The sequence below is a fragment of the Pelophylax lessonae genome, assembly GCF_965119305.1.
Source record: "Pelophylax lessonae genome assembly, chromosome: 5".
Taxonomy (NCBI): Eukaryota; Metazoa; Chordata; class Amphibia; order Anura; family Ranidae; genus Pelophylax; species Pelophylax lessonae.
The window spans coordinates 556,520,378-556,545,691 of NC_138772.1; the positions used below are offsets into that span (position 1 = coordinate 556,520,378).

At 51.6% G+C, this 25,314-nt stretch overlaps 1 protein-coding gene across 1 annotated transcript in view; it reads left to right on the plus strand.

Annotated features, from left to right (window-relative positions):
- The first annotated feature begins 536 nt into the window (after window positions 1-536).
- The window catches only part of PTPN23 (protein tyrosine phosphatase non-receptor type 23), a 125,116-nt gene continuing 100,338 nt past the window's right edge, over window positions 537-25,314 (plus strand). The window contains exons 1-3 of the mRNA XM_082259230.1: window positions 537-668; window positions 11,326-11,400; window positions 23,550-23,677. Of these exons, the coding sequence (XP_082115356.1) occupies window positions 585-668; window positions 11,326-11,400; window positions 23,550-23,677 (287 nt within the window). The 5' untranslated portion in view covers window positions 537-584. The remainder of the gene's footprint in view (window positions 669-11,325; window positions 11,401-23,549; window positions 23,678-25,314) is intronic.

Below are 25,314 nucleotides of genomic sequence, written 5' to 3' on the forward strand. Positions count from 1 at the left end.
TGGTGACACCATTTAGTGTTTTCCATGACTTCCAGCCCTGTAGATGGAACAGGAAGTGAGGGGGAGGTTGTCACCAGCACTGGTGTCCCCATTGGAGGATTTATTTTCACTTCCGGTTCTGGTGACAGCTCACATGTCTTCCTGGTAGTAGATGTGGGTCTAGTGTGCTCCTGTGGATATCACCATGGCAACACCTTCCCTCACACACTGACTCAGGGTTACCATGGAGATGTGTTAGCTCAGTCATTATCAGCTGACCGCACAAGCGCCGCCCACCCGCGGAGGATGCTGGGAGTTGCAGTGTCACAGGTGACAGGGTGCAGGGGGTGTGGTTCGGGATACGCCCTGATTGAATTCAGGCTCCGCCTCCTCACTAAAACATGTGACTCTCTTTCTGCCTGATTGGGCGGTGTGGAGGCGTGTCCATTGTCGAAACAGGGCGGGGATTGAGGGGATTCTCCTGTACTATGTGACGGGCGGGGAAAGAGGCGGAGCTATACATGTTTGGGGGCGGTGCTGGGCAGGGTTTGGAACTCCCAGCATTCCCCGCTTCTTCCGGGAGGTCAGCTGACGCAGCGGGCAGGATGGAGGCCGTGCCGCGGATGCCGATGATTTGGTTGGACCTGAAGGAGGCCGGAGAGTTCCCCTTCCACAGCCCGGTCCGCCAGGTGAGGGGGAGGGGCCTGTCACTGTGACCCCTGTCTGGGGGAGGGGCTCTGCTCACCCCTGTAGACTTGTGGCCAGAGTGGGGTGTCAGAGTGTGGGGTGTTGGTATGTCAGTGGGTGTCATGGTGTGGGGGTAGGGTGTCAGTATGTCGGTGGGGTGTCAGTGGGGTGTCGGTATCTCAGTAGGAGGTGTCAGTATGGGATGTCAGTATGGGGGGTCAGTATGGGGTGTCGGTATCTCAGTGGGGTGTCAGTATGGGGTGTCAGTATGTCGGTGGGGTGTCAGTATGTCGGTGGGGTGTCAGTATGTCGGTGGGGTGTCAGTATGGGGTGTCAGTATGTCAGTGGGGTGTCAGTATGGGGTGTCAGTATGTCGGTGGGGTGTCAGTGGGGTGTCAGTATGTCAGTGGGGTGTCAGTATGTCGGTGGGGTGTCAGTGGGATGTCAGTATGTCAGTGGGGTGTCAGTATGTCGGTGGGGTGTCAGTATGTTGGTGGGGTGTCAGTATGGGGTGTCAGTATGGGGTGTCAGTATGGGGTGTCGGTATCTCAGTGGGGGGTCAGTATGGGGTGTCAGTATGGGGTGTCGGTATCTCAGTGGGGGGTCAGTATGGGGTGTCAGTGGGGTGTCAGTATGGGGTGTCAGTATGGGGTGTCGGTATCTCAGTGGGGGGTCAGTATGGGGTGTCAGTATGTCAGTGGGGGGTCAGTATGGGGTGTCAGTATGTCGGTGGGGTGTCAGTATGGGGTGTCAGTATGTCAGTGGGGTGTCAGTATGTCAGTGGGGTGTCAGTATGTCAGTGGGGTGTCAGTATGTCGGTGGGGTGTCAGTATGTCAGTGGGGTGTCAGTATGTCGGTGGTGTGTCAGTATGGGGTGTCAGTATGTCAGTGGGGTGTCAGTATGTCGGTGGGGTGTCAGTATGTCGGTGGGGTGTCAGTATGGGGTGTCGGCATGTCAGTGGGGTGTCGCTATCTCAGTGGGGGGGTCAGTATGGGGTGTCGGTATGTCAGTGGGGTGTTGGTATGTCAGTGGGGTGTCAGTATGGGGTGTCAGTATGTCAGTGGGGTGTCAGTATGGGGTGTCAGTATGGGGTGTCAGTATGGGGTGTCGGTATCTCAGTGGGGGGTCAGTATGGGGTGTCAGTATGTCAGTGGGGTGTCAGTATGTCAGTGGGGTTTCAGTATGTCGGTGGGGTGTCAGTATGGGGTGTCGGTATGTCAGTGGGGTGTCGGTATCTCAGTGGGGGGTCAGTATGGGGAGTCAGTATGTCGGTGGGGTGTCAGTATGTCAGTGGGGTGTCAGTATGTCGGTGGGGTGTCAGTATGGGGTGTCAGTATGTCAGTGGGGTGTCAGTATGGGGTGTCAGTATGTCGGTGGGGTGTCAGTGGGGTGTCAGTATGTCAGTGGGGTGTCAGTATGTCGGTGGGGTGTCAGTGGGATGTCAGTATGTCAGTGGGGTGTCAGTATGTCGGTGGGGTGTCAGTATGTTGGTGGGGTGTCAGTATGGGGTGTCAGTATGGGGTGTCGGTATCTCAGTGGGGGGTCAGTATGGGGTGTCAGTATGGGGTGTCGGTATCTCAGTGGGGGGTCAGTATGGGGTGTCAGTGGGGTGTCAGTATGGGGTGTCAGTATGGGGTGTCGGTATCTCAGTGGGGGGTCAGTATGGGGTGTCAGTATGTCAGTGGGGTGTCAGTATGTCGGTGGGGTGTCAGTATGGGGTGTCAGTATGTCAGTGGGGTGTCAGTATGTCAGTGGGGTGTCAGTATGTCAGTGGGGTGTCAGTATGTCGGTGGGGTGTCAGTATGTCAGTGGGGTGTCAGTATGTCGGTGGTGTGTCAGTATGGGGTGTCAGTATGTCAGTGGGGTGTCAGTATGTCGGTGGGGTGTCAGTATGTCGGTGGGGTGTCAGTATGGGGTGTCGGCATGTCAGTGGGGTGTCGCTATCTCAGTGGGGGGGTCAGTATGGGGTGTCGGTATGTCAGTGGGGTGTTGGTATGTCAGTGGGGTGTCAGTATGGGGTGTCAGTATGTCAGTGGGGTGTCAGTATGGGGTGTCAGTATGGGGTGTCAGTATGGGGTGTCGGTATCTCAGTGGGGGGTCAGTATGGGGTGTCAGTATGTCAGTGGGGTGTCAGTATGTCAGTGGGGTTTCAGTATGTCGGTGGGGTGTCAGTATGGGGTGTCGGTATGTCAGTGGGGTGTCGGTATCTCAGTGGGGGGTCAGTATGGGGAGTCAGTATGTCGGTGGGGTGTCAGTATGGGGTGTCAGTGGGGTGTCAGTATGGGGTGTCAGTATGTCAGTGGGGGGTCAGTATGGGGTGTCGGCATGTCAGTGGGGTGTCGGTATCTCAGTGGGGGGTCAGTATGGGGTGTCAGTATGTCCGTGGGGGGTCAGTATGTCGGTGGGGTGTCAGTATGGGGTGTCAGTATGGGGTGTCAGTATGGGGTGTCAGTATGTCAGTGGGGTGTCGGTATCTCAGTGGGGGGTCAGTATGGGGTGTCAGTATGTCGGTGGGGTGTCAGTATGTCGGTGGGGTGTCAGTATGTCAGTGGGGTGTCAGTATGTCGGTGGGGTGTCAGTATGGGGTGTCAGTGGGGTGTCAGTATGTCAGTATGGGGTGTCAGTATGTCAGTGGGGTGTCAGTATGTCAGTGGGGTGTCAGTATGTCGGTGGGATGTCAGTATGGGGTGTCAGTATGGGGTGTCAGTATGTCAGTGGGGTGTCAGTATGTCAGTGGGGTGTCAGTATGTCAGTGGGGGGTCAGTATGGGGTGTCAGTATGGGGTGTCGGCATGTCAGTGGGGTGTCGGTATCTCAGTGGGGGGTCAGTATGGGGTGTCGGTATGTCAGTGGGGTGTCGGTATCTCAGTGGGGGGTCAGTATGGGGTGTCAGTATGTCGGTGGGGTGTCAGTATGGGGTGTCAGTATGGGGTGTCAGTATGTCAGTATGGGGTGTCAGTATGTCGGTGGGGTGTCAGTATGTCAGTGGGGTGTCAGTATGTCGGTGGGGTGTCAGTATGGGGTGTCAGTATGTCAGTGGGGTGTCAGTATGGGGTGTCAGTATGTCAGTATGGGGTGTCAGTATGTCAGTGGGGTGTCGGTATCTCAGTGGGGGGTCAGTATGGGGTGTCAGTATGTCAGTGGGGTGTCAGTATGTCGGTGGGGTGTCAGTATGGGGTGTCAGTATGTCAGTGGGGTGTCAGTATGTCGGTGGGGTGTCAGTATGGGGTGTCAGTATGGGGTGTCAGTATGTCAGTGGGGTGTCAGTATGTCGGTGGGATGTCAGTATGGGGTGTCAGTATGGGGTGTCAGTATGGGGTGTCAGTATGTCAGTGGGGGGTCAGTATGGGGTGTCGGCATGGGGTGTCGGCATGTCAGTGGGGTGTCGGTATCTCAGTGGGGGGTCAGTATGGGGTGTCGGTATGTCAGTGGGGGGTCAGTATGGGGTGTCAGTATGGGGTGTCAGTATGTGGTGTCAGTATGTGGTGTCGGTATCTCAGTGGGGGGTCAGTATGGGGTGTCAGTATGTCGGTGGGGTGTCAGTATGGGGTGTCAGTATGGGGTGTCAGTATGTCAGTATGGGGTGTCAGTATGTCGGTGGGGTGTCAGTATGTCAGTGGGGTGTCAGTATGTCGGTGGGGGGTCAGTATGTCGGTGGGGTGTCAGTATGGGGTGTCAGTATGGGGTGTCAGTATGGGGTGTCAGTATGGGGTGTCAGTATGTCAGTGGGGTGTCGGTATCTCAGTGGGGGGTCAGTATGGGGTGTCAGTATGTCAGTGGGGTGTCAGTATGTCGGTGGGGTGTCAGTATGGGGTGTCAGTATGTCAGTATGGGGTGTCAGTATGTCGGTGGGGTGTCAGTATGTCGGTGGGGTGTCAGTATGTCAGTGGGGTGTCAGTATGTCAGTGGGGGGTCAGTATGGGGTGTCAGTATGGGGTGTCAGTATGGGGTGTCAGTATGTCAGTGGGGTGTCGGTATCTCAGTGGGGGGTCAGTATGTCAGTGGGGTGTCAGTATGTCGGTGGGGTGTCAGTATGTCAGTATGGGGTGTCAGTATGTCAGTGGGGTGTCAGTATGGGGTGTCAGTATGGGGTGTCAGTATGGGGTGTCAGTATGGGGTGTCAGTATGTCAGTGGGGTGTCAGTATGTCAGTGGGGGGTCAGTATGGGGTGTCAGTATGGGGTGTCGGCATGTCAGTGGGGTGTCGGTATCTCAGTGGGGGGTCAGTATGGGGTGTCGGTATGTCAGTGGGGTGTCGGTATCTCAGTGGGGGGTCAGTATGGGGTGTCAGTATGGGGTGTCAGTATGTCAGTATGGGGTGTCAGTATGTCGGTGGGGTGTCAGTATGTCAGTGGGGTGTCAGTATGTCGGTGGGGTGTCAGTATGGGGTGTCAGTATGGGGTGTCAGTATGTCGGTGGGGTGTCAGTATGTCAGTGGGGTGTCAGTATGTCGGTGGGGTGTCAGTATGGGGTGTCAGTATGGGGTGTCAGTATGGGATGTCAGTGGGGGGTCAGTATGTCGGTGGGGTGTCAGTATGGGGTGTCAGTATGGGGTGTCAGTATGTCAGTGGGGTGTCGGTATCTCAGTGGGGGGTCAGTATGGGATGTCAGTGGGGGGTCAGTATGTCAGTGGGGTGTCAGTATGTCGGTGGGGTGTCAGTATGGGGTGTCAGTATGTCGGTGGGGTGTCAGTATGGGGTGTCAGTATGGGGTGTCAGTATGGGGTGTCAGTATGTCAGTGGGGTGTCAGTATGTCAGTGGGGGGTCAGTATGGGGTGTCAGTATGGGGTGTCGGCATGTCAGTGGGGTGTCGGTATCTCAGTGGGGGGTCAGTATGGGTTGTCAGTATGTCGGTGGGTTGTCAGTATGTTGGTGGGGTGTCAGTATGGGGTGTCAGTATGGGGTGTCGGTATGTCCAGTGGGGTGTCGGTATCTCAGTGGGGGGTCAGTATGGGGTGTCGGTATGTCAGTGGGGTGTCGGTATCTCAGTGGGGGGTCAGTATGGGTTGTCAGTATGTCGGTGGGTTGTCAGTATGTTGGTGGGGTGTCAGTATGGGGTGTCAGTATGGGGTGTCGGTATGTCCAGTGGGGTGTCGGTATCTCAGTGGGGGGTCAGTATGGGGTGTCGGTATGTCAGTGGGGTGTCGGTATCTCAGTGGGGGGTCAGTATGGGGTGTCAGAATGGGGTGTCAGTATGGGGTGTCGGTATCTCAGTGGGGGGTCAGTATGGGGTGTCAGTATGTCGGTGGGGTGTCAGTATGGGGTGTCAGTATGGGGTGTCAGTATGGGGTGTCAGTATGTCGGTGGGGTGTCAGTATGTCGGTGGGGTGTCAGTATGGGGTGTCAGTATGGGGTGTCAGTGGGGGGTCAGTATGTCAGTGGGGTGTCGGTATCTCAGTGGGGGGTCAGTATGGGGTGTCGGCATGTCGGTGGGGTGTCGGTATCTCAGTGGGGGGTCAGTATGGGGTGTCAGTATGTCAGTGGGGTGTCGGTATCTCAGTGGGGGGTCAGTATGGGGTGTCGGCATGTCAGTGGGGTGTCGGTATCTCAGTGGGGGGTCAGTATGGGGTGTCGGTGGGCTGTCAGTATGGGGCGTCGGTATCTCAGTGGGGGGTCAGTATGGGGTGTCAGTATGGGGTGTCGGTATGTCAGTGGGGTGTCGGTATCTCAGTGGGGTGTCAGTATGTCAGTGGGGTGTCAGTATGTCGGTGGGGTGTCAGTATGGGGTGTCAGTATGTCGGTGGGGTGTCAGTATGGCAGTGGGGTGTCAGTATGTCAGTGGGGGGTCAGTATGGGGTGTCGGTATCTCAGTGGGGGGTCAGTATGGGGTGTCAGTATGTCAGTGGGGTGTCAGTATGGGGTGTCAGTATGGGGTGTCAGTATGGGGTGTCAGTGGGGTGTCAGTATGTCAGTATGGGGTGTCAGTATGTCAGTGAGGTGTCAGTATGGGGTGTCAGTATGGGGTGTCAGTATGTCAGTGGGGTGTCAGTATGGGGTGTCAGTATGGGGTGTCAGTGGGGTGTCAGTATGGGGTGTCGGCATGTCAGTGGGGTGTCAGTATGTCGGTGGGGTGTCAGTATGTCAGTGGGGTGTCAGTATGGGGTGTCAGTGGGGTGTCAGTATGGGGTGTCGGCATGTCAGTGGGGTGTCGGTATCTCAGTGGGGGGTCAGTATGGGGTGTCGGTATGTCAGTGGGGTGTCAGTATGTCGGTGGGGTGTCAGTATGTCAGTGGGGTGTCAGTATGGGGTGTCAGTATGGGGTGTCGACATGTCAGTGGGGTGTCGGTATCTCAGTGGGGGGTCAGTATGGGGTGTCAGTATGTCGGTGGAGTGTCAGTATGGGGTGTCGGTATGTCAGTGGGGGGTCAGTATGGGGTGTCGGTATCTCAGTGGGGTGTCAGTATCTCAGTGGGGGGTCAGTATGGGGTGTCAGTTTGTCGGTGGGGTGTCAGTATGTCGGTGGGGTGTCAGTATGGGGTGTCAGTATGTCAGTATGGGGTGTCAGTATGTCGGTGGGGTGTCAGTATGTCAGTGGGGTGTCAGTATGTCGGTGGGGGGTCAGTATGTCGGTGGGGTGTCAGTATGGGGTGTCAGTATGGGGTGTCAGTGGGGTGTCAGTATGTCAGTGGGGTGTCAGTATGTCAGTGGGGTGTCAGTATGTCGGTGGGGGGTCAGTATGTCGGTGGGGTGTCAGTATGGGGTGTCAGTATGGGGTGTCAGTATGGGGTGTCAGTATGGGGTGTCAGTATGTCAGTGGGGTGTCGGTATCTCAGTGGGGGGTCAGTATGGGGTGTCAGTATGTCAGTGGGGTGTCAGTATGTCGGTGGGGTGTCAGTATGGGGTGTCAGTATGTCAGTATGGGGTGTCAGTATGTCGGTGGGGTGTCAGTATGTCGGTGGGGTGTCAGTATGTCAGTGGGGTGTCAGTATGTCAGTGGGGGGTCAGTATGGGGTGTCAGTATGGGGTGTCAGTATGGGGTGTCAGTATGTCAGTGGGGTGTCGGTATCTCAGTGGGGGGTCAGTATGTCGGTGGGGTGTCAGTATGTCGGTGGGGTGTCAGTATGTCAGTATGGGGTGTCAGTATGTCAGTGGGGTGTCAGTATGGGGTGTCAGTATGGGGTGTCAGTATGGGGTGTCAGTATGGGGTGTCAGTATGTCAGTGGGGTGTCAGTATGTCAGTGGGGGGTCAGTATGGGGTGTCAGTATGGGGTGTCGGCATGTCAGTGGGGTGTCGGTATCTCAGTGGGGGGTCAGTATGGGGTGTCGGTATGTCAGTGGGGTGTCGGTATCTCAGTGGGGTGTCAGTATGGGGTGTCAGTATGTCAGTATGGGGTGTCAGTATGTCGGTGGGGTGTCAGTATGTCAGTGGGGTGTCAGTATGTCGGTGGGGTGTCAGTATGGGGTGTCAGTATGGGGTGTCAGTATGTCGGTGGGGTGTCAGTATGTCAGTGGGGTGTCAGTATGTCGGTGGGGTGTCAGTATGGGGTGTCAGTATGGGGTGTCAGTATGGGATGTCAGTGGGGGGTCAGTATGTCGGTGGGGTGTCAGTATGGGGTGTCAGTATGGGGTGTCAGTATGTCAGTGGGGTGTCGGTATCTCAGTGGGGGGTCAGTATGGGGTGTCAGTATGTCAGTGGGGTGTCAGTATGTCGGTGGGGTGTCAGTATGGGGTGTCAGTATGTCAGTGGGGTGTCAGTATGTCGGTGGGGTGTCAGTATGGGGTGTCAGTATGGGGTGTCAGTATGTCAGTGGGGTGTCAGTATGTCAGTGGGGGGTCAGTATGGGGTGTCAGTATGGGGTGTCGGCATGTCAGTGGGGTGTCGGTATCCCAGTGGGGGGTCAGTATGGGTTGTCAGTATGTCGGTGGGTTGTCAGTATGTTGGTGGGGTGTCAGTATGGGGTGTCAGTATGGGGTGTCGGTATGTCCAGTGGGGTGTCGGTATCTCAGTGGGGGGTCAGTATGGGGTGTCAGAATGGGGTGTCAGTATGGGGTGTCGGTATCTCAGTGGGGGGTCAGTATGGGGTGTCAGTATGTCGGTGGGGTGTCAGTATGGGGTGTCAGTATGGGGTGTCAGTATGGGGTGTCAGTATGTCGGTGGGGTGTCAGTATGTCGGTGGGGTGTCAGTATGGGGTGTCAGTATGGGGTGTCAGTGGGGGGTCAGTATGTCAGTGGGGTGTCGGTATCTCAGTGGGGGGTCAGTATGGGGTGTCGGCATGTCGGTGGGGTGTCGGTATCTCAGTGGGGGGTCAGTATGGGGTGTCAGTATGTCAGTGGGGTGTCGGTATCTCAGTGGGGGGTCAGTATGGGGTGTCGGCATGTCGGTGGGGTGTCGGTATCTCAGTGGGGGGTCAGTATGGGGTGTCGGTGGGCTGTCAGTATGGGGCGTCGGTATCTCAGTGGGGGGTCAGTATGGGGTGTCAGTATGGGGTGTCGGTATGTCAGTGGGGTGTCGGTATCTCAGTGGGGTGTCAGTATGTCAGTGGGGTGTCAGTATGTCGGTGGGGTGTCAGTATGGGGTGTCAGTATGTCGGTGGGGTGTCAGTATGGCAGTGGGGTGTCAGTATGTCAGTGGGGGGTCAGTATGGGGTGTCGGTATCTCAGTGGGGGGTCAGTATGGGGTGTCAGTATGTCAGTGGGGTGTCAGTATGGGGTGTCAGTATGGGGTGTCAGTATGGGGTGTCAGTGGGGTGTCAGTATGTCAGTATGGGGTGTCAGTATGTCAGTGAGGTGTCAGTATGGGGTGTCAGTATGGGGTGTCAGTATGTCAGTGGGGTGTCAGTATGGGGTGTCAGTATGGGGTGTCAGTGGGGTGTCAGTATGGGGTGTCGGCATGTCAGTGGGGTGTCAGTATGTCGGTGGGGTGTCAGTATGTCAGTGGGGTGTCAGTATGGGGTGTCAGTGGGGTGTCAGTATGGGGTGTCGGCATGTCAGTGGGGTGTCGGTATCTCAGTGGGGGGTCAGTATGGGGTGTCGGTATGTCAGTGGGGTGTCAGTATGTCGGTGGGGTGTCAGTATGTCAGTGGGGTGTCAGTATGGGGTGTCAGTATGGGGTGTCGACATGTCAGTGGGGTGTCGGTATCTCAGTGGGGGGTCAGTATGGGGTGTCAGTATGTCGGTGGAGTGTCAGTATGGGGTGTCGGTATGTCAGTGGGGGGTCAGTATGGGGTGTCGGTATCTCAGTGGGGTGTCAGTATCTCAGTGGGGGGTCAGTATGGGGTGTCAGTTTGTCGGTGGGGTGTCAGTATGTCGGTGGGGTGTCAGTATGTCAGTGGGGTGTCAGTATGGGGTGTCAGTATGGGGTGTCAGTATGTCAGTATGGGGTGTCAGTATGGGGTGTCAGTATAGGGTGTCAGTATAGGGTGTCAGTATGGGGTGTCAGTGGGGGGTCAGTATGGGGTGTCGGTATGTCAGTGGGGGGTCAGTATGGGGTGTCGGTATGTCAGTGGGGGGTCAGTATGGGGTGTCGGCATGTCAGTGGGGTGTCGGTATCTCAGTGGGGGGTCAGTATGGGGTGTCGGTGGGGTGTCAGTATGGGGTGTCGGTATGTCAGTGGGGTGTCGGTATCTCTATGGGGTGTCGGTATCTCAGTGGGGGGTCAGTATGGGGTGTCGGTATGTCAGTGGGGGGTCAGTATGGGGTGTCGGCATGTCAGTGGGGTGTCGGTATCTCAGTGGGGGGTCAGTATGGGGTGTCGGTGGGGTGTCAGTATGGGGTGTCGGTATGTCAGTGGGGTGTCGGTATCTCTATGGGGTGTCGGTATCTCAGTGGGGGGTCAGTATGGGGTGTCGGTATGTCAGTGGGGTGTCGGTATCTCAGTGGGGGGTCAGTATGGGGTGTCGGCATGTCAGTGGGGTGTCAGTGGTGGGGTGTCAGTGGTGGGGTATCAGTGGAGGGGTGTCAGTGGTGGGGTATCAGTGGAGTGTCAGTGGTGGGGTGTCAGTGGGGTGTCAGTGGTGGGGTATCAGTGGAGTGTCAGTGGTGGGGTGTCAGTGGTGGGGTATCAGTGGAGTGTCAGTGGTGGGGTGTCAGTGGTGGGGTATCAGTGGGGTGTCAGTGGTGGGGTGTCAGTGGTGGGGTATCAGTGGAGTGTCAGTGGTGGGGTGTCAGTGGGGTGTCAGTGGTGGGGTATCAGTGGAGTGTCAGTGGTGGGGTGTCAGTGGTGGGGTATCAGTGGAGTGTCAGTGGTGGGGTGTCAGTGGGGTGTCAGTGGTGGGGTATCAGTGGGGTGTCAGTGGTGGGGTATCAGTGGAGTGTCAGTGGTGGGGTATCAGTGGGGTGTCAGTGGTGGGGTATCAGTGGGGTGTCAGTGGTGGGGTATCAGTGGGGTGTCAGTGGTGGGGTATCAGTGGGGTGTCAGTGGGGTATCAGTGGGGGGTCAGTACACAGTAGTAGCTCTCCTTGTGATATTCTGCCCTGTATTGGATGGAGTGTTCTCATTGGACGGTTGTGTCGGCGCCCCGTGTGATGTTTTGCAGTTTATTAGTAGACGGTCACCATGGAGATGAATGGTGGTGGTGAAGTGGGCGGTCCTCCCTCCTATGGGCGGGTACACAGGACATTGTTGGGTGTCACCTCTGGTGTGTCCCCATAGGGTGGGGGATGGGGGGGTCTCGGTCGGTGGGTTGTCATTGGCTGATGATCTCCTCTTTCTATTTGCAGTTTGTCCTGAAGAATTACGGGGAGAACCCGGACACTTACGCCGAGGAGCTGAAGAAGCTGGATCAGCTCAGACAGGTAGAGTTCCTCCTCCATATCACTGACTGCTGACCTGCGGGTGATCTGTATTGGGGGGTGGGGGGGGGGGCAGCTGGGTAATCAGAACCCAGGATAGGGGGAGGTTCACAGTAACAGGGCAGGTTTGGTGACCCCCTGTAGGCTATTGGTTGTCTCTGGTAGCCTCCTGTATGGTGGGTGTGGTCTCTGTATGGTGGGTGTGGTCTCTGATGTCTCCCTGTGTGTCTGGTAGTCTCTGTTGGGTACCTGAAGGGTAGTTACCCTCTCTGGTGACCCCCTGTACTGTTTGTGCTCTCAGGTGGCCTCATGTAAAGTGGTCTCTGATAGCTCTCCTTAGGGTGGCAGAAGTCTCTGGTGGGCCCCCTGCCCGTAGGGGCGGTTCCCTAGTGCCCCCCATAGTGGCATTTCCCCTGGTGCCCCCCCCTCGTAGTGGCATTTTCCTGGTGCCCCCCCCCGTAGGGGCGGTTCCCTGGTGCCACCCCCCCTGTAGGGGCGGTTCCCTGGTGCCACCCCCCCCTGTAGGGGCGGTTCCCTGGTGCCACCCCCCCCTGTAGGGGCGGTTCCCTGGTGCCCCCCCCCCCCCCCCCCGTAGGGGCGGTTCCCTGGTGCCCCCCCCCCCCCCCCCGTAGGGGCGGTTCCCTGGTGCCCCCCCGTAGGGGCGGTTCCCTGGTGCCCCCCCGTAGGGGCGGTTCCCTGGTGCCCCCCCGTAGGGGCGGTTCCCTGGTGCCCCCCCCCCCGTAGGGGCGGTTCCCTGGTGCCCCCCCCCCCCGTAGGGGCGGTTCCCTGGTGCCCCCCCCGTAGGGGCGGTTCCCTGGTTGGCTCCCCCCCATGGGGTGGTTCTTTGGTGGGGCCTCCCCTGTAGGGGCGTTTCCTTGGTGGGCCCCCCCCTGTAGGGGCGGTTGCCCGGTGGGCCCCCCACCCTTTAGGGGCGGTTGCCCGGTGGGCCCCCCCCTGTAGGGGCGGTTGCCCGGTGGGCCCCCCCTGTAGGGGTGCTTCCCCTGGTAGGCCATGTTGGGTTTTGGTCATCTCAGTAGATTGCAGTCCATTCTAAAATATATATTTTGGCTTTCTATACACTTTTTATACATTGAACTCCAGGCCGGCCGCACAGGACTCCGCTCCCCGTATTACCTGAACATGTCTGATTCTGCTCAGCCAGTCTTGTCATTTTCACAGTGAACACCCAGACTGCCCACACAGCTCTCCATTCATCAGCTCAGCAATTCTATATCCTGTGTCCCCCCCCCCCCCCCCCAGGAAGTAGCAGAGTGATAATACAGGCTAGTGGTAGGAACAACTGACCTGAGATCCTGTACAGATCATGCAGAATGTAATAAAACCTCTATAGAGTGATACAATGTTGCAGAGACAGAGCTCCCTTGTACTGAAACCTTCACAGATCACTGAAGGTAATCATCTCTGCAACATTGTATCACTCTGTACATGGCGTCAGTCCCTTCTGTGTACATTGCTTCACTCTCTCTGCAGTAGAGATATATTATGCTGTCAGTGGTGAGGCCAGGAATCTCCATACACTGAGCGGAGATCTCCCTCCTATTTCCTCTTCTGGCCTATAGTGTGACACTGTTTCTCTATTGGTCAGATATTCTTTAACCAGTTCCCACCCAGCCTATGGTCACATGAGAGCCGGATGGGAGTGTTCTTGTTCTAGGCAGATGCCATCTGGCGTCTCCCTCAGAACGCTCCTTGTGCGCCCCCCACGGCGTGATTTGTCAGTGTACCTTCCCGCTGCCATGTAACCAATCACATGACAATTGTACACAGTGGGTGACTTCCATTCATTATGTACTATTTTGTTGATCTCTGTGATTGGCCCCAGTGATCACATGGTACAGACAGGGCCAATCACAATAATAAACACTGATTTTAATTCTGTAAAAATGGTTGTTTAGAACAATAATCACCGTTATAAGAGATCATCGTGTGCAAAAACAAAGATAACCGATCGCCTCCACAGAGTACTACAATGGTACTAAGGTAACTCTGTATTATAGCGCTTGTCACAGTGAGTTAAAAACACACTTTTTTTTTTTTTTTTTCATTTATTAATTTTTTACATACCTATTCATGTCCTCTTAAAAAAAATTTGCTGTTAGAGTGATTAGAAAATTGTAAAAAAAAAAAAAATAAAGTTTAAAAAATATATAAATTATTATTTATAAATAAAAATATACAGTCAGTGTCCCTGATCACCGCCACACCCGTTATATGGTGACGCTGTACTGCACTGGTGACAGTATGGAAAAGAAACAAATGTAAAAACGATTTCTATAAAACGCCACACCCAAATAAAATTGATGTCCTTTTTTTCCCTACAAATAGAACTTTCTTTTGGTGGTATTTGATCACCTGTGCGATTTTTTTTTTTTTTTTTTTTTTTTTTTTCATTTTTTTGATTTTTTTTTTCTTTTTTTTCTTTCTCCCCCCCCCCCCACTATAAACAAAAAAAATAGCAACAATTCTGAAAAAAAAAATTAATAAATAAATAAATATATATATACACACCATATTTTCCGGCGTATAAGACTACCCCCCCCCCCTAATTTTCAAGTTAAAACATAGGTTTTGGGCTATACTCGCCGTATAAGACTCCCCCCCCCCCCCCCCCCTTCTGAAGCAAGGCAACACCATGGAAGAACATCAGATTTCTCATCGATCTCCAAGGTACCCCAAGTACTGTAATACATGTAATCTCTCATAATATCTCCAAGGTACCCTAAGTATTAGCGGTAGATGTAATCTGAAGACGCTGGCTGTGCGGGAATCCTGTACCGGTATACCGTATCTACCGGCTACATACAGTATACCGCGCTGAGCCAATCACAGTGAGCGATGTATTCTATTATTGAATGCAAAGCCTGCTCGGATTGGCGGAGTCAGAGAGGCGGGCTGATGTTACTCCTCCAATCCGAGCAGGCTTTGCATTCAATATTAGAATACATCGCTCTCCCTGATTGGCTCAGTGCGGTACACTGTATGTAGCCGAAACTACGGTACCGGTACAGGATTCCCACCCAGCCAGTGTCTTGAGAGATTACATCTACCGGTAATACTTATACTAGGGTTACCTTGGAGATATTATACTCGGCGTATAAGATGACCCCCCATTTTTGGGGGATTTTTTTGAGGTTCAAAAGTAGTCTTATACGCCAGAAAATACAATGTGTGTGTATAATATATATTTTATATATATTTTTATATATTGTATATAATTTTTTTTTTTTTTTTTTTTTTTACTTTCTGTTATAACCTTTCCAATAAAAAAAATGTATAAATCAAATATTTTCATCATTTTAGGCCAATTTGTTTTCTGCTACATATTTTTGGAAAAAAAAATCGCAATAAGCGTATTATCATTGGTTTGCGCAAAAGTTATCACATCTACAAACTAGGGGAAATATTTTGTCCTTTTTTTTTTTTTTTTACTAGTAATGGAGGTGATCTGCAATTTTTAGCGGGATTGCGGTGGACAGATCGGACCCCTAACTGGCGTTTTTGACACTTTTGGGGGGACCAGTGACATCACTACAGTAATCAGTGCTAAAAATATGCACTGTCACTGTACTAATGACACTGGCAGGGAAGGGGTTAACACCAGGGGCGATCAAAGGGTTAAATGTGTAACCCTTTTTTTTGCGCTATAAACAAAAAAATGGCAACAATTCTGAAAAAAATAAAATCTATATAAATAATTTTTTTTTTTTTTTTTTTTTACTTTCTGCTATATAACATTTCCAATAGAAAAAAATGTATGAATCAAATGTTTTCATCCTTTTAGGTCAGTTTGTTTTCTGCTGCATATTTTTGGTAAAAAAAAATCCCAATAAGCGTATTTTGATTTGGTTTGTCTACAAACTAGGGGAAATATTTTGTTTTTTTTTTTTTTTTTTTTTACTAGTAATGGCTGCGAGCTGCGATTTTTAGTGGGATTGCGGCGGACGGATCGGACTCCTAACTGACATTTTATGATTTTGCTAAGGCGTTTGATACAGTTCCTCACAAGCACTTAATTTATAAAATAAGGTCTGCAGGTATCGACCACAAGGTTTGCTCTTGGATACGGAACTGGCTAAAAGGGCGTGTCCAAAGCGTGGTAATAAATAGCGCATACTCAGACTGGTCTGGGGTGGTAAGTGGGGTCCCCCAAGGCTCAATGCTGTGGCGCTCTACAATGATTGGGGACAATGCTGTGGCGCTTTGCAATGATTGGGAACAATGCTGTGGCGCTCTGCAATGATTGGGGACAATGCTGTGGCGCTCTGCAATGATTGGGGACAATGCTGTGGGCTCTGCATTGATTGGGGACAATGCTGTGGCGCTCTGCATTGATTGGGGACAATGCTGTGGCGCTCTGCATTGATTGGGGACAATGCTGTGGCGCTCTGCATTGATTGGGGACAATGCTGTGGCGCTCTGCATTGATTGGGGACAATGCTGTGGCGCTCTGCATTGATTGGGGACAATGCTGTGGCGCTCTGCATTGATTGGGGACAATGCTGTGGGCTCTGCATTGATTGGGGACAATGCTGTGGGCTCTGCAATGATTGGGGACAATGCTGTGGCGCTCTGCAATGATTGGGGACAATGCTGTGGCGCTCTGCAATGATTGGGAACAATGCTGTGGCGCTCTGCAATGATTGGGGACAATGCTGTGGCGCTCTGCAATGATTGGGGACAATGCTGTGGCGCTCTGCAATGATTGGGGACAATGCTGTGGCGCTCTGCAATGATTGGGGACAATGCTGTGGCGCTCTGCAATGATTGGGAACAATGCTGTGGCGCTCTGCAATGATTGGGGACAATGCTGTGGCGCTCTGCAATGATTGGGGACAATGCTGTGGCGCTCTGCAATGATTGGGGACAATGCTGTGGGCTCTGCATTGATTGGGGACAATGCTGTGGCGCTCTGCATTGATTGGGGACAATGCTGTGGCGCTTTGCATTGATTGGGGACAATGCTGTGGCGCTCTGCAATGATTGGGGACAATGCTGTGGGCTCTGCATTGATTGGGGACAATGCTGTGGCGCTCTGCATTGATTGGGGACAATGCTGTGGCGCTCTGCAATGATTGGGAACAATGCTGTGGCGCTCTGCATTGATTGGGGGGCACGCTGTGGTGCTCTGCATTGATTGGGGGCATGCTGTGGCATTCTGCATTGATTGGGGGGCACGCTGTGGCGCTCTGCATTGATTGGGGGGCACGCTGTGGCGCTCTGCATTGATTGGGGGGCATGCTGTGGCGCTCTGCATTGATTGGGGGGCATGCTGTGGCGCTCTGCATTGATTGGGGGGCACGCTGTGGCGCTCTGCATTGATTGGGGGCACGCTGTGGCATTCTGCATTGATTGGGGGGCACGCTGTGGCGCTCTGCATTGATTGGGGGCACGCTGGTCACTCATTTTTCTGTTTGCGCCCCCCAACAATTTTGAGCACCAGCCGCCACTGTATCCTACAGAATGACCTGGACAAAATAACAGAGTGAGCAACGACATGGCAAATGAGGTTTAACGTGGAGAAGTGTAAGGTTTTGCACTTGGGGACTGGAAACCTAAAAGCACAATACACGTTAGGAGGGGAACCCTTGGGGGAATCAAAAATGGAGAAAGATCTGGGAGTCTTGGTTGATGATAGACTAGGCAACAGCATGCAATGTCAAGCTGCAGCTGCCAAAGCCAACAGAATATTAGCATGCATAAAGAAAGGGATGTATTCCAGAGATAAGACTATAATCCTTCCACTTTATAAAACTCTGGTCCAACCCCATCTGGAGTATTCTGTCCAGTTCTGGTCACCAGTCCCCGGGAGGGATGTGTTGGAGCTGGAGAGAGTTCAAAGAAGGGCAACTAAACTGATTAGGGGATTGGAGGACCTTAATTATGAGGAGCGTCTGCAATCGCTTGATTTATTCTCCCTGGAGAAGAGACGCCTGAGAGGGGACATGATAGCAATTTATAAATATCTCAATAGTGATCTCAGCATAGAAAAAAAAAACTATTCAGTCGCAAGGATTGCATGAGGACTCGAGAGCATACAATGCGATTAGAGGAGAAGCGTTTTAACCTCAGGCAACGCAGGGGGTTCTTTACTGTTAGGGCTACAAGATTGTGGAATTCTCTACCACAAGAGGTGGTTTCTGCGGGAAGTATGGTGGCTTTCAAAAGACTATTAGACGTACATCTCAAGGATCAGAACATTCAGGGGTATGTGAGATGATTACAGCCACACACATCTACACAGGGGGAACTGGATGGACTATTGTCTTTATTCAACCTCACCTACTATGTAACCCATTATACTCAGTGGCCCGAGGGTCGTACCCCTAACAAGGTATAATATTGACTGAAGAGACGACACCTCAACCTGTTAGCTATGGCAACTGTACAGCGGAACAACTCTTCCCCCTTTATATGAAGTATGAGATCAAACTCCATGTAGGCTGCAGCAGAGATGATGATGTCACAGGCCGCCCTGAGCACGCTTATCTCATGTGTGTTTTATGGTTTCCTCGTGATCTGCAAATCGGTGACAGAATCTGTATGTGGAAGTTGGTCACATGGAGACACCGGGCTTTATACAGTGGGGGGGGGGGGGGGGATAAGTATTTGATTCCCTGCAGATTGTGTTAGTTTGCCTTACAAATAAATGAAGGCTCTATAATTTTTATTATAGGTGAATTCTAACTACCTTTCATTCTGGAGCCCCATCATGTGAAGTTGCCCCAGTGTCAGAGTTCTCGGGGGCGCGTAGCGATCGCGCTGTATTTCTAGGACACGGCACGACCCCGATCTGGCTAAAGAGAGCCGGTGACACGGCTCTTTACCCAGGTGATCGTCTGTGTCCAATCACAGCCAATCACATGTAAATGCGGAAGTGCTGGTTTTCGGCTCTCCATGCCTTACACTAACAGGGTGTGGGGAGAGGAGAGCCAATCAGCGGTATCGCCTTGCAGCAGAGACTGTACAGGTAATCAGGGCACTGATTATCAATGTAGCACCAGCCAGTGCCCCTCGGTGACACCAGCCAGTGCCCCTCGGTGACACCAGCCAGTGCCTATAAAAAAAAAAGATATATATATATATATATATATATATATATATATATATAATATACACATGCATATACACACACATATACATATATATACATACATGCATATACACACACACAGTGCCTTGCGAAAGTATTCGCCCCCCTTGAACTTTGCAACCTTTTGTCACATTTCAGGCTTCAAACATAAAGATATAAAACTGTAATTTTTTGTGAAGAATCAACAACAAGTGGGATCAACACAATCATGAAGTGGAACGAAATTTATTGGATATTTCAAACTTTGTTAACAAATAAAAAGCTAAAAAATTGGGCGTGCAAAATTATTCAGCCCCTTTACTTTCAGTGCAGCAAACTCTCTCCAGAAGTTCAGTGAGGATCTCTGAATGATCCAATGATGACCTAAATGACTAATGATGTTAAATAGAATCCACCTGTGTGTAATCAAGTCTCCGTATAAATGCACCTGCACTGTGATAGTCTCAGAGGTCCGTTTAAAGCGCAGAGAGCATCATGAAGAACAAGGAACACACCAGGCAGGTCCGAGATACTGGTGGAGAAGTTTAAAGCCGGATTTGGATACAAAAAGATTTCCCAAGCTTTAAACATCCCAAGGAGCACTGTGCAAGCGATAATATTGAAATGGAAGGAGTATCAGACCACTGCAAATCTACGAAGACCTGGCCGTCCCTCTAAACTTTCAGCTCATACAAGGAGAAGACTGATCAGAGATGCAGCCAAGAGGCCCATGATCACTCTGGATGAACTGCAGAGATCTACAGCTGAGGTGGGAGACTCTGTCCATAGGACAACAATCAGTCGTATACTGCACAAATCTGCCCTTTATGGAAGAGTGGCAAGAAGAAAGCCATTTCTTAAAGATATCCATAAAAAGTGTCATTTAAAGTTTGCCACAAACCACCTGGGAGACACCAAACATGTGGAAGAAGGGGCTCTGGTCAGATGAAACCAAAATCGAACTTTTTGCAACAATGCAAAACTTTATGTTTGGCGTAAAAGCAACACAGCTCATCACCCTGAACACACCATGCCCACTGTCACACATGGTGGTGGCAGCATCATGGTTTGGGCCTGCTTTTCTTCAGCAGGGACAGGGAAGATGGTTAAAATTGATGGGAAGATGGATGGAGCCAAATACAGGACCATTCTGGAAGAAAACCTGATATAGTCTGCAAAAGACCTGAGACTGGGACGGAGATTTGTCTTCCAACAAGACAATGATCCAAAACATAAAGCAAAATCTACAATGGAATGGTTCACAAATAAACATATCCAGGTGTTAGAATGGCCAAGTCAAAGTCCAGACCTGAATCCAATCGAGAATCTGTGGAAAGAACTGAAAACTGCTGTTCACAAACGCTCTCCATCCAACCTCACTGAGCTCGAGCTGTTTTGCAAGGAGGAATGGGCAAAAATTTCAGTCTCTCGATGTGCAAAACTGATAGAGACATTCCCCAAGCGACTTGCAGCTGTAATCGCAGCAAAAGGTGGCGCTACAAAGTATTAACTTAAAGTGGAGTTCCGGCCACAAAAAAAATATTTTCAATGAAAATCCCCCCGGGACAGTCAGGGCTAGTACATTTCACAAAGGCTAGCCTCTGATCTGTCCCGGTTCGCACTTACCTGCAAGAAGAAATACTCGCTTTTAAAATTCCTTCTCCAGCGTTGCCATCTCTGTTGTGGGCAGCTGAAGCCAGAGCGATCCTCTTCTGCGTCCTCTTCCGTGTCCTCTTCTCCCAGAATGCGCCTTCACCGGCCCCTCTCGTCACTTCCGGTGCGGCGCCGCATTCCTCCACAGCTTCTGGGCATGCCCAGAAGCTGTTTAGCAGGGAATGCGGTGTCGCATCGGAAGTGAAGTCGGGGCCGGTGCCGTCGCATTGATTCCTGGGAGCGATGACGTTCAGCTATCAGGAATCATTGCGAACTGGAAGTGACAGCGGAGCCGCGGCGCAGAGGGAGGAAGTGGAAGAAAGGTGAGTATATTTTTCTACAATAACAAGGTAAGTTAAAAAAAAAAAAAAAATCGTAACTATCCATTTCCTTTTCAGGTGAGGAAAAGCAAGCGGATGGCCACAAAATCGATTGTCGATTTTGTGGCCGGAACTCCGCTTTAAGGGGGCTGAAAAATTTTGCACGCCCAATTTTTTCAGTTTATTTGTTAAAAAAGTTTGAAATATCCAATCCATTTCATTCCACTTCATGATTGTGTCCCACTTGTTGTTGATTCTTCACAAAAAATTACAGTTTTATATCTTTATGTTTTTATTTTATTTTTTTTCACAGCCTGAAATGTGGCAAAAGGTCGAAAAGTTCAAGGGGGCCGAAAACTTTCGCAAGGCACTGTGTGTGTGTGTGTGTATATATGTGTGTGTATATATATGTGTGTGTGTATATATATGTATATGTGTGTGTGTGTGTATATATATATATATATATATATATATATATATAAAAAAAAATTTTCTTTTTTTTTTTTTTTATACAATCCAATAAAATCAAATTTCTTCATAAATTGAGGCCAAAATGTATTTTGCTACACGTCTTTGGTAAAAAAAAAAAAAAAAAATACAACCCATTAAGTGTATATTGATTTGTATTGTAATTAACACTATTTTAGTCAACTAAAATAAAACTAAAACAATTCTGATGATTAAAATATCACTAAAACAGCATTTTAGTCAAGACTAAGACTAAATCGAAATTTGATGTAGAAATGAACACTGTGTGAAAGTTATACTTCTTCAAACCATGGTATATAGGGGGGGGGAGGGGGTCACAGCGCGCTCCTGTCCCCAGGGCAGGTAGATGATACACATGTATGCGATTGTGCTGACCTGCCGTAGAATATGTTCTGTGATTGGTTGGCTGGTGGATATAAGAAAAGCACAACGTAGGGAGGCGCAGTGTATGTAAACCTCAGTTGCACCGCACATGTGAGGTGTCCTCATAAACATCAGTGTGAGCAATGATCCTGGGGACATCATTTACTGATAACCCTAAAGTGTCAGCTATGGAGAATTTTGGGTACGGTCTTTTTTGCGCATCCACGGGCGTGCAAAATTTTAGGCCTTGACATGTTTGGGATCTATTTACTTGATGTAACCCAATCTTTGATACTTTATTTTCTGGGGGGAAAAAATGATAATGGATGTGTGTGTTTTGGAATATTCATTTAATAAGCAGCGGATTAAATTTTGTGCTACCACAACCATTTTAATCTCTTGGGTCTCTGCTTTCAGAAAATATCTACTTTTTTTGGAGGGTTTACAGTAGTTTTAGCAAAAGAAAAATGCAGGTTTTACCGTGTGTTCAAAATTTTGTAAAATTGCCCCGGTAGGCAAGTGGGTTAATTTTGGCTTCCTCCATATCAGACCCCCCCCCCCGGTTTCAGGTGGAATTCTTGGGGTTTATATTGGGATGAGGGAAGGGTGAAGATGATGGTTGTGTTGGTATCTCTTCTTCCATGGTGGAAATGTTTCCTCAAACTGACAAGGCATACAACAGCTTTCATCAAAGTTATTGGAAGTCTTAATAAATACCATTGCGATCGGCAAATCGGATTTGCACTGCTGCTCTTATATAAAAGTGTAGTTTCTTTTACTGAGTTGAGGGTTGTGGGGGGGTACGGTTCCAGTCCCACTAGTTGGTATGGCCCATACCGTCAAGGCTACCTGACTCCAGAGGACCCTCAGTTGATGCCTGGCAATCCCATCCATACAAGTCCTTGTCATAGGACACTCTCCATAACAATTTGAAGATTACGAGGGGAAGCTTTGACAAAGTCGGAGGTGTAATGCCTCCTATGTCCACCATGCCCAACCAGGATTTTGTGGAACTCTAGGTTCCTCGGAGCTGGCTAGGTTTTCTTCAGCTGTGGCTTACTGACCTCCCATGTGATGTCTGCATAATTCCAGGTCCAACACCACTTGGCTTAGCCACCGGCATTACTCTAAGGGTGGCATTCTGACCACCGCTGTAAGGGAAGCCATTCTTCCTACCAACCACCATCAATGTAAGAGGCATTGATCACCAATGGACTAATCCTAGCAAGGTTCATCCAGAGGTGGCTAGGAGTTACTTGAGCTTTGGTTTACTGACCTCCCATGTGATGGGGTCTGCATAATGCCAGGTCCAACACCAGTTGGCAGAGTCACCAGCTTTACTGTAAGGGTGGTCTTCTAACCACCACTGAAAGGGGGGAGGGAGCATTCTTCCCCCTGACCACCAATGTAAGCAGCCTTCTTCCCCCTGACCACCATTGTAAGGGGCATTCTCGCCCCTTGAACCCCACCCATGGAAGGGACGGTCTCGCCCCTTGAACCCCACCCATGGAAGGGACAATCTCGCCCCTTGAACCCCACCCATGGAAGGGACGTTCCCGCCCCTTGAACCCCACCCCGTGGAAGTGACGTCCCTGCCCCTTGAACCCTACCCGTGGAAGGGACGTTCTCGCCCCTTGAACCCCACCCGTGGAAGGGACGTTCTCGCCCCTTGAACCCCACCCGTGGAAGGGACGTTCTCTCCCCTTGAACCCCACCCGTGGAAGGGACGTTCTCTCCCCTTGAACCCCACCCGTGGAAGGGACGTTCTCGCCCCTTGAACCCCACCCGTGGAAGGGACGTTCTCGCCCCTTGAACCCCACCCGTGGAAGGGACGTTCTCGCCCTTTGACGTTCTAGCCCTTTGAACCCTACCCGTGGAAGGGACGTTCTCGCCCCTGACCCCAATGAAGACCGATGGACTGAAACCCAACATGATTGCAAGGGTTCCTCTGGGGTAGAAGGTTGAGAGGATCCCCTTCTCAGTAGATTGTATGCTCCTCCTTTGAGGTTTACATTCTGTAAAATTCGAAACCTTGTAGCTAAGTTTATATTATTAAAGGTGTGGAGTGGGAAAAATGATAATAGTTGCAGATTATGGGTGTGTATGGTGGGGGCGTTGGGGGGTGTGTTGGGGGCACGGGGGGGGGGGGGGGTGTTGGGGGCGTGTGTGGTTATCCTTTCAGGAAATGGTTTTGTTTCCATGTAACACTCACTAATCCTCTCCTCTTGTCTCTGCAGGGTGCAGTGAACGTTCCCAGAGACTTCGAAGGATGCAGCGTTCTGCGCAAGTACTTTGGCCAGCTCCATTATCTCCAGAGCCGCATCCCCATGGGGCTGGAGCAGGAGGCGGCCGTCCCTATTACATGGTGAGATATGACTTCAATGGGATGTATGAGGCTCTTATAGATCCGTTTCTTTAAAGCTGAACTCTGTGATAATAAATCTATTGGGCATGTGTAGTTTGTTTCTTTCAGATCTGTGCAGTAATCCAGTGTGAGACTTCCTGTAATAAAGAACGCCCACTGCTGCTTTCTCTCCTTGTGCAGTGGGACTGGTCTTGTCTCCACCCCCTCCTGTAGTTTTCTATAGGCAGCCTGTAGCACCTCCCAGCCTGTAGCACCTTTCCCTTTGTGCAGGGGGACTGGTCTTGTCTCGGCCCCTTCCTGTAGTGGGTGGAGCCTGCTGGGCCCCTCCCGCAGTTCTGCTCCCTCTCTCTCCTTGTGAATGTTGACTGATGTTGTCTCTACCCCTCCTGTGGTTTTGTACAGGCAGCCTGTAGTGGGTGGAGTCTTCTGGGCACCTCCCAGAGCTCTTCTCTTTCTTTCTTTATTCTTTCTCTCTATTGTTGTGCAGGGTGACTAGACTTGTCTCCTCCCCTCCTGTAGTGGGTGGAGCCTGATGGGTTCCTTTGACAGCTCTGCGCTCTCTCCCCTTGTGCAGGGTGACTAGTCTTGTCTCCACCCCCTCCTGTAGTCTCCTATAGTTGGTGGCACCTGCTGGGCCCCCCCTTTCAGCTCTACTCTCCCTCCTTGTGAAGGGTAATTGTTTTTTTTCTCTGCCCACTCCTATAGTTTTCCACAGGCAGCCTGTACTGGGTGGAGCCTGCTTGGCCCCTCCCACAGCTCTGTTCTTTCTCTGTCTCTCTCTTTGTGCAAGGGGACTGGTCTTGTCTCTGCCCCCTCCTCTAGTGGGTAGAGCCAGCTGGGGCCCCTCTTACAGTTCTGCTCTTTCCTTGTGCAGGGTGACTGGTCTCCCTCCCTCTTTCCTCCCCCCCTTCGTTCCTCCCCCCCTTCGTTCCTCCCCCCCCTTCGTTCCTCCCCCCCCTTCGTTCCTCCCCCCCCTTCGTTCCTCCCCCCCCTTCGTTCCTCCCCCCCCTTCGTTCCTCCCCTCCTTCGTTCCTCCCCTCCTTCGTTCCTCCCCTCCTTCGTTCCTCCCCTCCTTCGTTCCTCCCCTCCTTCGTTCCTCCCCTCCTTCGTTCCTCCCCTCCTTCGTTCCTCCCCCCCTTCGTTCCTCCCCCCATTCGTTCCTCCCCCCCTTCGTTCCCCCCCCCCTTCGTTCCCCCCCCCCTTCGTTCCTCCCCCCCTTCGTTCCCCCCCCCTTCGTTCCTCCCTCCTTCGTTCCTCCCTCCTTCGTTCCTCCCTCCTTCGTTCCTCCCTCCTTCGTTCCTCCCTCCTTCGTTCCTCCCTCCCTTTGTTGTTGCTCCCTCTTTCCTCCCTCCCTTTGTTGTTGCTCCCTTCCTTGCTCCCTTCCTTCCTTCCTTCCTTGCTCCCTTCCTTCCTTCCTTCCTTGCTCCCTTCCTTCCTTCCTTCCTTGCTCCCTTCCTTCCTTCCTTCCTTGCTCCCTTCCTTCCTTCCTTCCTTGCTCCCTTCCTTCCTTCCTTCCTTGCTCCCTTCCTTCCTTCTTTGCTCCCTTCCTTCCTTCTTTGCTCCCTTCCTTCCTTCTTTGCTCCCTTCCTTCCTTCTTTGCTCCCTTCCTTCCTTCCTTGCTCCCTTCCTTCCTTCCT